This window comes from Myxocyprinus asiaticus, chromosome 38 (assembly GCF_019703515.2).
Source record: "Myxocyprinus asiaticus isolate MX2 ecotype Aquarium Trade chromosome 38, UBuf_Myxa_2, whole genome shotgun sequence".
Classification (NCBI taxonomy): Eukaryota; Metazoa; Chordata; class Actinopteri; order Cypriniformes; family Catostomidae; genus Myxocyprinus; species Myxocyprinus asiaticus.
In genome coordinates this window covers 41,009,936-41,022,549 of record NC_059381.1, presented here as the reverse complement: position 1 = coordinate 41,022,549, position 12,614 = coordinate 41,009,936, and the positions used below count along the sequence as shown (strand labels likewise).

The following is a 12,614-nucleotide window of genomic DNA, read 5'->3' as shown; positions in this document are numbered from 1 at the left end:
GGGCATGGCGCCACGGGACACACCGCGTGGCCATTACGTCGGTCAGTCACCGTCTTTTCAGCCCTTGGACCGACCTCTCGTTTCCACGAGCAGGTGTTCCGCTAGAACTGGTCTCCAGGCGCGTTGTGGTCACGACAGACGCCTCCAAAATGGGCTGGGGCGCTGTTGGCAACGGGCACGCAGCTGCCGGCCTCTAGACGGGTCCGCAGCTGCGTTGGCACATCAACTGCCTCGAGTTACTGGCAATTCTGCTCACCCTGCGGAGGTTCCGGCCGTTGATCCAGGGCAAGCACGTGCTAGTTCGGACAGACAGCACGGCAGCGGTAGCATATGTCAACCGCCAAGGCGGTCTGCGCTCCCGCTGTATGTCATAACTCGCCCGCCGTCTCCTCCAACGGAGTTAGCAGCACCAAGTCGCTGCAAGCCACTCACATCCCGGGCAACCTCAACACTTCGGCGGACGCGCCGTAACAACAGGTTACCCTCAAGGGAGAGTGGAGACTCCACCTTCAGGTGGTCCAGCTGATTTGGAGTCGATTCAGTCAGGCACAGGTGCACCTGTTCGCCTCCCAAGAATCCTCCCACTGCCCGCTCTGGTACGCCCTCATTGAGGCCTTCCTCGGCATAGACGCGCTGGCACACAGCTGGTCCCCTGGCATTCGCAAATATGCGTTTTCCCCAGTGAGCCTGCTCGCACAGACCCTGTGCAAGGTCAGGGAGGACGAGGAGAAGGTCGTCCTGGTAAGCACCCTACTGGCCCGCCCAGACGTGGTGCTCGGACCTCATGCTCCTCGTGACAGCTCCCCCCGGGCAAATTCCCCTGAGAAAGGCCCTTCTTTCTCAGGGAAGGGGCACCATCCGGCACCCGCGCCCAGACCTCTGGAATCTCCATGTCTGGCCCCTGGACGGGACGCGGAAGACCTAAGCTGTCTCCCACCTGCGTTGGTAGACACATTCACTCAGGCTAGGGTTCCCTCTATGAGGCGCCTGTATGCCTTTTAAGTGGTGTCTGTTCGCTAAGTGGTGTTCTTCCCATCAGGAAGACCCCCAGAGGTGCGCAGTCAGATCAGTGCTTTCCTTCCTGCAAGAGAGGTTGGAAGGGAGGCTGTCCCCTTCCACCTTGAAGGTGTACGTTGCTGCCATAGCAGCACACCATGACGCAGTCGACGGTGAGTCCTTAGGGAAGCATGATCTGATCATCAGGTTCCTAAGAGGCGCCAGGAGGCTGAATCCCTCCAGGCCACGCCTTGTTCCCTCATCGGACCTCTGTAGTTTTTCAGGGTCTACAGAGAGCCCCCTTTGAGTTTTGCAGTCAGCCGGGCTTAAGGCACTCTCCTTGAAGACTGCCCTCCTGACTGCGCTCACTTCCATCAAGAGGGTAGGTGACCTGCAAGCGTTCTCTGTCAGCGAAACGTACCTGGAGTTCGGTCCGGGCTATTCTCACGTGATCCTGAGACCCCCGACCGGGCTATGTGCCCAAGGTTCCCACCACTCCTTTTAGAGACCAGGTGGTGAACCTGCAAGCGCTGCCCCAGGAGGAGGCAAAAAAGAAGAAAAAAGAAAAAAAAAGAAAAAAAAAGAAAAAAGAAAAAAAAAAAAGAAAAAAGAAAGAAAAAAGAGAAGAAAAAAGAAAGAAAAAAAAAAAAGAGGACCCAGCCCTGGCGTTGCTGTGTCCGGTGTGCGCTTTGCGCATCTATTTGGATCGCACGCAGAGCTTTAGACTCTCTGAGCAGCTCTTTGTCTGCTTCGGTGCACAGCGGAAAGGAAGCGCTGTCTCCAAGCAGAGGATCGCCCACTAGCTCATTGACGCCATAACTATGGCATGTCTCGCCCAAAACATGCCACCCCCGGTAAGGCTACGAGCCCATTCTACTCGTGGTGTAGCGGCTTCTTGGGCCCTGGCCAGAGGTGCCTCTCTAACAGACATTGCAGAGCAGCGGGCTGGGCAACACCCAACACCTTTGCAAGGTTCTACAACCTCCGGGTGGAACCGGTTTCGTCCCAGGTAGTGGCACGCAACACAAGCGGATAAGCCCGGGATAGCTGGCCGGGTGTATCGCTTGCACATAGCGCCTTCCACCTCCTTTTGAGCTGAAGACGTGCGCTGTTAATTCCCAGTAGTGTTCACAAAGGTTGTTCCCTGGTTGACTTCCTCCGAGCCCTGTGGCAGTCGAGTTTTCGGAGAGACTCGCTGCCGGCCCAGTACACGCGCTAACTAAGAGCCCGGTTCTGGGGTAGGTGCTCCGCATGTGGCGGTTCCCTGTAAGGCTAACCCCATGCGATCTATATCTTCCGCTAGTTCGTTTCCCTACTGGCAAACTGCGTCTTCCTTGGGCAGAGCCCCTCAGTCTCCATGTTGTAGTAACTCCTCCCCCATTGGGTAGGATCTACCTTGAAGGCTCTCCACATGGTTGGAAAGACCATGTGATGTATTCTTCCACTTAAATATCCCCCTGTAAGGGTATTTAGAGGAAAGGAGGAGGCGAGAACCGGCTTGACAACTTAAATAATAATTTATTAAACAAAAACACACAACTAAAAACACAGCACAGCTGTCTGTAATTCTCTCTCTCTCTCTCTCGAACTGTCGTCCCCGGCCGCCTTTATCCCTCGCGCGCCCCATCAGGCTGATTGGGGACCGGGTGTGTCTCATTCCAACCCGGCCCCGCCCTCCTCGGCTCCACACTCCTCCCGGCGTTGCCTCAGGCCGGGGAGCCCCCGGCATGACGTACATCCCCCCTCACCCTTCCTCTCCGGGTGGGGGGGGCGTGCCTTATGCCCCGACTGCCGGCGGGTCCTCCCCGCCTTCCTCGACCTGGGAGGAGAAAAAAAAAAAAAAACACAAAATGGCGAGGGAAAGGCCAACACGGAGCGGCAGAGAGAGAGAGAGAGGAGAGAGAGAAAAAAAAAAAAAAACCTCACCGGTTCTCTGATGCGCCGTCGCGTGGTCCTCGATCACTACTCCACCCTCTCAGGCGGACTGCAGCCGCTCCTCCCCGGGCGGACCGGAGTCAGACCTCCGACCCCCAGCGGACAGAACGCCCCTCCGCGTTCCCGGCGTCCCGTGGGGACTCTCCTCCGCCCCTGGCAGCGGCCCTACCACTCCAGGCGGTCGGGGAGTCACTTCCCTCCTCCCCCCCGCGGACGGCGGTCTTCTCTCAACCCCTCCGCGTTCCCGGGGGACGGCAGGGCACTCCTCCGCCCCCGGCAGCGGCTCCCTCGCTCCAGGCAGTCGGGGAGTCCCGTCCCCACTCGCCTCGCGGACGGCGGCCGTTCCCCGCGTCCGGGTAGTCGGGCTACTCCGTCCCCCGTCGGACGGCAGCGGCGCTCCCCTGGGTGGACGGCAGTGTCGAGGACTCTGCGACGGGAATCCCTCCTCCTTCCCGGGTTTCGGCACCAGTGTAAGGGGATTTAGAGGAAAGGAGGAGGCGAGAACCGGCTTGACAACTTAAATAATAATTTATTAAACAAAAACACACAACTAAAAACACAGCACAGCTGTCTGTAATTCTCTCTCTCTCTCTCTCGAACTGTCGTCCCCGGCCGCCTTTATCCCTCGCGCGCCCCATCAGGCTGATTGGGGACCGGGTGTGTCTCATTCCAACCCGGCCCCGCCCTCCTCGGCTCCACACCCCCCTCTCTTGGGGCGAGGTGTGGTCTCCGCGGTGTCCTCCCCTTGGGAGGGACACCCCCCGACTAGACCTGGCGGCCCAGTCGGATAATCCCCCTTCTTTTTTAGGGAGTGGAAAAAGAGAAGGGGAAAGAGGCCATGACTTGTCCCCAAAAAGGGCCGTTCGACACTCATAAATGTGTTGGGGGAGGTTACGTGTCGACCTGGTGTGCTGGCTATGAGGCACACAGCAAGTCTGCCCACCACACACCGCCAGTTCACGTAACACAGTTCAGCCTTGTGGCGTTTTGTATAGGGACCCCTAGTGTCACTACATCGACACCAACGTCGAGTGAGTGACAGATAGGGAACGTCATGGTTACTGGTGTAACCTCCGTTCCCTGATGGAGGGAACGAGACGTTGGTCCCTCCTGCCACAACGCTGAACTACCCGCTGAAATGGCCGGACCTTATATCGGCTCCTCAACGTAAAACCTGAATGAGTGGTTGCATACCAGCTCCTTTTATACCCGTATGTTCGGGGGAGTGGCATGCAAATACCACTCGCCAATTTTCATTGGCCTTTTATCAAAGACCAGAGGTGTCTCGGGCTCCCAAGAGTGACCCCTAGTGTCACTACATCGACACCAACGTCTCGTTCCCTCCATCAGGGAACGGAGGTTACACCAGTAACCATGACGTTTTCTGGCTTTGTCTGAAGTGCAAAAAACTACACAAGAGCTTTTTGTCATTATTTTGTTGTTAAAATAGCTAAATCTATTGGATATTTCTCCCCACTGTTCTCATAGGAATGAATGAGTAACTATGGTAATGGGGAAACACTAAACCACCAATGCGCCCGATGTCCACCAGAGTTCAGCAAGGCGTTATGATTGGTGGATTAAAAAAAGCTCAGTGTGATTGGCTAAAGAGGACTTCCTAAAAAAAAAAATTAAAAAAAAAAAAAAAAACGCAATTTGTGAATCGAAAACTGGCAGAAAAGTAAAAAAAGCCACACACCAATCCAAAGCGATCCACACACGTGACATTTTGCAAATGCAGATTCAACAATCCATAAATAAATGTAACAATATTCACAAATGTTTTGACGCAAATAAATAAGTATTTGTGTGGGCAGTTGGGGAAATATTTGTGCCCTCACTTGTATATTTATGAATAGTATTTTGAATTTATGAGTCGGATTTTTTTGAATGTGAATTGTGCTGTGCATTTATGAATTGTATTTTGTAAATATATTCTTTTTGAGATCATTCTTGCTCCATAATGAACAGACCGAAACATATATCATTATTCACTCTCAAATTAAATAGACAATGATCATTGAATCATGACGTTTGGTCACAAGATGTGCAAGAACCAGTGAAGTTTGATGATATTGATTTGTCACCATATTTGATTAGTGTGCAGTCTACGGTAGTTGATCAATAATTTGATTTGATGTGAGTGAATAACAACTTAGATTTTGGTTAGTTTATCACACAAAGTGATAAAAGGTCAGGCATGTCCCAGCTGATCTAAAATAGATCGCTCCACCTGCCATGAAATGCTGACATGGTGCCACGTTGAAACCATTCTAAACAATCCTAAACACCATTCATCATTAATTGCATTGTCTATTTTTAACCAGAGCTCACCAGAAACAGATATACAGCTATTCTCGTCTGACTACAACTTCTAATATGTACAGCAGGAGCTTAAAGGAATAGTTTACTCAAAAATGAAACTGTCACTATTTACTGACCTTCATGTTTTTCCAAACCTTTATGACTTTCCTTCTTCTGTGGAACACAAGGAGACCTTTTAAATAATGCCCTGATTGCTCTTTACAATTACTGTACAATGAATGGGGATTGTGGCTTTTAAGCTTACAAAGATGAAAAAGCACCAAAACAAATAGTCTATTGAACTTGTTTGCTATATTATAAGTATATGAAAGTCATATGAAAGATGATGAACAAAATAAAATTTAAATGGTTGTTAACTAAAAATCTTGACATCTGCCTTACCTATACTGTGCATGGCATGTTCTTGAGAGAAGTAGCAATGTCTGATTCGTGAACAAATTGTTCATTTGTGTCAGATCTGAAAGACTAGTTTATGAATGGGACTGTAGTGTTATCAAGTTATTATCAAATTAAGAAGATTAACAGTGAATATTTTTTATTTATATTTTTATCTCTATGACTTACAGTTAATATAGGACCTCCGAGGTGAATATTATGAATATAGCACAAGCCATATAGACTACTTTATGATATTATTTATTATTAAATTCCATGTGTTCTATTGTTTTTCTCTGTAATTTTATTTTTGAGCACTTTTTCTCTAAATTTCAGGTGGGAAAAATTCTCCAATTGTTTTCATTTATTTCCAGCAAATTTTCTGGAAGGTCTAGTGCATGTAATGGATAAAGCTAAATCATTACATGTCTCATGCCAGGCTCAGCAGTTAAGGCTCTGGGTTACTGATCAGAAGATCAGGGGTTCAAGCCCCAGCACTGCCAAGATGCCACTGTTGGGCCCTTGACCCTATCTGCTCCAGGGGTGCTGTATCATGGCTGACCCTGCACTCTGACCAGCTTAGCTGGGATATGTGGAAAAAAAAAGAATTTCACTGTATATGTGCAAATGTATAACATGTGATAAATAAATACAATTATAATTATTATTAATTATAATTAATTATAAATACACACTACTTGCCAGAGAAACCAACTTGAATGAGCAAAGTTGTTGATAAAAATAAACAAAGGTGGGGAATACCCATCCTAGAATAGTTTTTGTGTGGATTCCAGTCATGTGGAGGGCTCCTATCTTGACTGCTTCTATCTGTGGGATAAATCTTCTTATAGAACTTGTTACTCAAACATGTCTAGATTTTTGAATCCAACATCAGAGATTCACTCACTGTTACTAATTATGTGTTTATCCTGAGCAGTCATTAAAAGTGAACAGTTCCTGCAGTGTGGGAATACATGATTATGTTCTGCTGGAAAATCCCAACACCTGTTTTAGAAAGTCACCAGATCTCCAGAGCTGAACTTGAGTTGGAGAGCAGTCCAGTGCAATGCCCTTTGTAATGCTTTTCTGGGCTTTTATGCCCTTTCTTATAGCAGTTTCCCTCTACTTATTTTTCTCTCATTCAGGAGGAAAGAGTGGAGTGAGCAAGAAGACAGATGGTGTGAAGGTAGGGCGTGAATTCATTATATCAGCAGTGTTTTTCTGGAGCTCTCACATTTAGAATCGTAATCTCAATTGTATGTAGTCATTTGTACATACAACTTTTACCTACATATTTGTATGTTTGACCCTGAAATGTACAATATCATTTGCATCTAAAATGTAAATGCTTTTATACTGTATATTTATAGCTTTAGAGATGTACCAATCTTTACAAATGCTCTGAAAACTGGATTCAACTTTATAAACCAGAAGAATCAGAGTAAACATTTTGCAATTTCAAACTTTCCATAGCAAAAATTTATTTTGCAAACATTTCCAAGTCAGTGAGGTGAACTAGAACAATAAATGCATAAAAAAAAAAACAGTAAAACAATAAAAAAAACAGTGAGAACATTAAAGAATGACGCAATTTTTGCATACCATTCTGGTTTTAATGTCTCTTGGTGTGCACGTGCGCACGCACGTGTTCTGCATTGTGGGTGTTTGTCTCACCCCCTCATTTCTGAGTGTGTGTGTGTGTGTGTGTGTGTGTGTGTGTTTTTAGCATTGTGGCTGATTTGGTGGTTTTATTTGACAAATAAATAATAATAAAACAAATGATCCGTCATAGTCTCACCAGTTAATTTTTTTTGTGTGTGTAAGTGGCCGTGTATGTTTTATAGTCTCACCTTTTAATTTGTGTGTTTTTTCTGCATTGTGGCTGATTTATTGATTAAATTTGACAGATTAAAAAAAAAAAAAAAAAAATTGTTCTTCATTATGGTCTTTTCTCATTAATTTTCAATGGTCAGTCAATTTTGACCACAAAGACCAAAGGTGTTTTTTTTTTTTTGTTTGTTTTTTTTTTACAACCACTTAGACTTATCGAATCATGCCCAAAAATTGTTTGTATGCTCAGATGGCAAGTGGAGGAAAAGTCACAAAGTCTTTTACCGCTCGGATAAAGGAAACCATTTTTATTAAATCATCAAGTGATTCCAGTCAAAAATGACCAAAGACCATAGGAGGGTTAAATTATTAGAGATGTTTGGCATCATGTTCAGAGTTTACACTACAAAACATCTTTATCTGTCACTCTGATGGACTGAGTTTCTTTCATGATCTATTTTTATCCGTCATACTTGTTTTCATTTTAGAAGAACTAGGGCTACATTTGGGGGCGTAGCATCCATTATATTGTCATAAACATTTCAGTAGATAAGCCTATATGATATATTTTTTTGACTCCTCATGCTTGAGCCTAGTGAAACCATTGAGTTCTAGGGTGAAAGATGTTCCTGTCAGTATCAATCACTGTGCTAAGACATGTTCTTTTTAAATGTTGCTGATTAAAGCACATACATACAGCATATGCACAAGTTTATGGAACTTTTTCCAGTGTGCCTGAACAAGTTTCACAAGGTGTCACAAATAAGCAGCACACACATCTCTGAAGCTCAGTTAATATATTTACTCCACTAAAATAACTAATAATACTACTGTAAACGTAATATTTGCACTTAAAAAAACATCTATCGATCATTATTGTTGTTTACATTCACTGCATGTTATTACCATACAATTCTTTATGACAAACTATACATCACTAGAAAGGTAAAATACTTAATCTTAAGTAATGTCTTAATTTATGTCAACATATCAAAACAAAATGAGAGTTATTAAATTAAACCTTTATAAAGACGCACATACCTATTCAGTGGTGTACTATTCAATGGTGTACACTCCTGTGATTTGTCTCTAGTAGACTTCAGTGAACAACGTCCAACAAAACATTGTCAAAATGTACATTTAGAGAAATATTGATGGATTCTCATGTTTACTTGATAAAGAATTATTTTTCATGAATAACTATTCATGTCAGTTTTCCACAAAATTATGCAATCTGAAGCACTGCAGTGCTCCAATACTCTCGTATGGTCTAAATATGGTCAAAAAAGAAATTATGTTGTGCGAACCTCAGTGCCCTCATAACAGGGACTTCTGCATACTATACTATATTAGGGTATTAGCCTTATAAACATAAAGCATACAGATATGTTTTGACTGATGAGACATAAATAGACGATTACAAAAATATATGGTTTGTCTATATTTTCCAAGCAGTCTTTTTTTTTATTTATTTTTTATTATGTTTATTGCAAGCATAATAGAATCATTGTACAGCTGTCATCTTCTGCAGGCTAGATATTCTATACAGAATCTGAAATCTGACATTCTATGAATGTAATCCACATGAGATCAGTAAAAGGAGCTGTTATAACAACTGAATTATGATTGGAAGTAAGATACAAATTGTAACAAATTGGTTTAAGCTTACTAATAAACACAACAGTTACTGTTAAGTTTTGGCAATTCTGGTATAGTGCAAACAGTTTCAAATGATAAAACTTAAACTCAAATTAAATTCACAAGGCAGAAACCAGGTTAAAGAAAAAAGTATTATCAAACAGAAGTATTCAAGCAACAAACACAATTCCTACTTGAGTCCTCTCGAATTATGAGTCAAATCGCTATCGAAAAATCAAACAAAATTTATCAGTCCATTAAAAAATAAAAAAAAAATTAAAAAAAAAAATCATCCTCAATGGTCCACAAAAAAAAAAAAATAAAAAAAAATAAACAAATAAAGTGTTGGCCAACAACAAGAGAAAGGACAAAACACAATCTCACCAATAAACGTCTTCTCTTGGAAAAAAAATCTTCAAGTAATCCAATGAAGAGAGGTTTGTTTGACTGGCAGCAGGCCCCAACAACAGGTAATCCTCCAATGGTACTGTTCTCCAAAATGTTTGCCCCATTGTCTCTTTTAAGCCATGTGGCTGTATTTCAAAATAAGAGTCCCTGTTAACTTCAGTAGGAAGCTAAGGTTTCTCATAAAAGTCAAATAAATTAACCCATGAGTATTAAAGAAATTAAATGAATTACAACTAAAAAATTTTAACCAGTATTTTTTTTTTTTTCAGTGAACATAAATTAGGACAAAAACAGTAATTCAAACTCACATACATTAATTCTCAAAAGCAATTTACCCCCTTTTTTGGTAAATACTAATGTGTCTGTTTGTACGTTTATTGGCCTAATGTGGCAATGTCGCAGAGTCCCGGACCCAGACCAGATCTTCCACTTGAAATTGCACATCTTTCCCGTGGGCATTGTAATACCTGGCTTGTCTAAGTTGAGCATTCTGCACAGATCACTTTACCTCTTCACTGAGCTAGTGTTGTCTTTCCATAACAGTGTAAGAGTGTTGATTAGGGTTTGGAGAGTGGAGAATCAGTCTTTCTAATGGTCCTTTTAGTTGTCTACCCAGAGCAAGTTCAGCAGGGTTTCGGTTGGTGGATTCATGCTTGCCGTTATTTATAGCGAATTGTTAGACAAAGGCAGGCCTACATACAGTCACAAAGCCTGACTGCAGTCTGTAGGAACACTCAAAGCCTGACAACACAAACGGCGCCAAAATCAAACAAAGGGAGTTCAAAACATACTACTGATCCCATCAGGCCTTGCTAACTTTACACCTAGGTGTGAAATTCTGAAGGATCAAACTCTCAACTCCTATTGGATGAAACGCACAACAGAACGCGTCCCTCAACCATGACATCATCGAGAGAATAAAACCTCGGAGGTCCTTCTAAGCTTTACTTCCAGAGACAGTATGAGCCGTGATTAGTTGCAGCCCTGCTGCTCCCAGGTGTAGCCTCGTTGCCCAAGGAAGTAACGTACATACCTGAACTGGACGAGCCGAGATTTCTCGGTGTTCCACTGAGCACGCTAACGGATCCGAAGGAGACTGCTGAACAATTCGCATCTCATCCTTTTGCCTGCAGAAGTGAAGAAAGTAGATTTCTCTTCCTTCTTCAACTGAGTCAACTTCGCTTATATTCTCGGTCCAACCCGCCGAGAATCAGCCGCCGTACTGCCCGCTGACAGAGCGAGGAAATGGCCTCCAGTCATCATCCGAGCTTTGAGGAACCAAGTCAAAGTTAACCGAGGGACGAACACACATTCTACCCGCATCCTCACGTGACTCAAGTAAGAGATTTATGTCTGGGCAGAGATAGATTATTATAGTGTGTTATTCTTGTGAATCAAGGTTGTTGCTAGTACACTTTATGGACCGCCAAGTCCGCTCACTGCTGCTAATAATACTCAAGGTATTATTGTAAATTACTGTTACCACAAATGAGATTTGCCGTGTTATCATCCAACCACGTTGGTCTGTTTGTGCATTTCCACCATCACAGGTGAGACCGGCACACTGAGTTTATCCATTAAAGAACCAACTACCACGGTGGATGGATTACAAGCCGTTCACTGCGTCTCTGAGTGATAAAACTAATGGTTGCCTTCTCTCACACGATCACTAAAACCGGCTTCGATGCCGTCAATCTGTTCTCTCTCTCTCATAATAACTGCACACACACATGACCCCTCACAAACATACCCGCACACACATTTGGCGAACAGATAACTTGGCGATAGGGCTCAGATTTGTCCTTAAGGTATTGTACCAGCGGAGTCCCGCGTTAAATGGGCAGGCGCCATTAACCAGTCTCTCCGCCCACATTCGCGGGCACATTCCCTGGCCAGAAACAGTACTCTCCACGAGAGCCACGTCCGCAATTTTTGCCCTTCTTCTCTCCTTACGCACACACACACACACACATACATACACCCATTCACACACACGCACCTACCCTCCTCATGTATTATATCATGTTACTGTTTAGTTTGGAAGTCGGAAGTTTATCGACTGCATTGTATTGATTATTAATTGATATTACTGCACCAATAAAATTTGTTATACTTTAAAGAGAAGTGTTTTGTTATTGTTCTGCATGCACCTGTGTCAAGGGCTGGCAGGGGATGTCAGTGCTCAGAGTCAAGACTTCATTGTTTTCCTTTTGAATGTCGATGTTCTCCGAACATTGACTTTCCTAAGAGAACAATCCTATATTGAGGCTGTTATACTGTATGGTTATTAGTGCCTGACTCCAGGGTGATGCCATGGCAATATTAATCCTTATTAATATTCTATTGATTTTGATCATTGATAGTTATCTTGGATGATTGTTGATTTGAAGGATTAATAAGCTAATGCTGATTCTAATCAATGTTCTATTGATTTAATAATTAATAATTATCTTTGATGATTGTTGATTTGAAGGATTAAAAAGATAATGTTGATTCTAATCAATGTTCTATTGATTTTAATAATTAATAATTATCTTTGATAATTATTAATTATTGCTAATAACCAAACCCACTCCTAGCCAACATTAATGGTGTTAAGGCATCCTATGTGCCAGTTTTGTCACAGTGTGTATGCATAAGAATCCAAAGTAATGTGACTCCAGCCAGGTCTCCTAAGCAACCAAATTGGCCCGGCTGCTAGGGAGGGTAGAGTCACATAGGGTAACATCCTCATGGTCATGATTAAGTGGTTCTCGCTCTCAGTGGGGAGCGTGGTAATTTGTGCGTGGATCGCGGAGTTTAGCATGAGCCTCCACATGTTGTGAGACTCCACGGTGTCATGCACAGCGAGCCACGTGATAAAATGCGCGGACTGACAGTCTCAGAAGCGGAGGCAACTGAGACTTGTTCTCTGCCATCCGGACTGAAGTGAGTAACCGCGCCACCATGAGGACCTACTAAAGTAGTGGGAATTGGGCATTCCAACATTGGAAGAAAAGGGATAATAAAAAATAAATACATAATAATAAAAAAGAATCCAAAGTAATGAATTAAAAAGTTAAAATCACACGGGCAGCTTCAGATAGAGGGCCAAGATCTCCAACATT

The 12,614-nt window shown here is 43.7% G+C and overlaps 1 protein-coding gene across 2 annotated transcripts in view; it reads left to right on the top strand.

Annotated features, from left to right (window-relative positions):
• LOC127429136 (calcium/calmodulin-dependent protein kinase type II subunit alpha) overlaps positions 1 to 12,614 on the top strand; it is a 217,675-nt gene that overhangs the window by 149,686 nt on the left and 55,375 nt on the right. For both annotated transcript variants that reach the window (XM_051677982.1, XM_051677981.1), the window contains exon 13: positions 6,777 to 6,817. In XM_051677982.1, the coding sequence (XP_051533942.1) occupies positions 6,777 to 6,817 (41 nt within the window). The remainder of the gene's footprint in view (positions 1 to 6,776; positions 6,818 to 12,614) is intronic.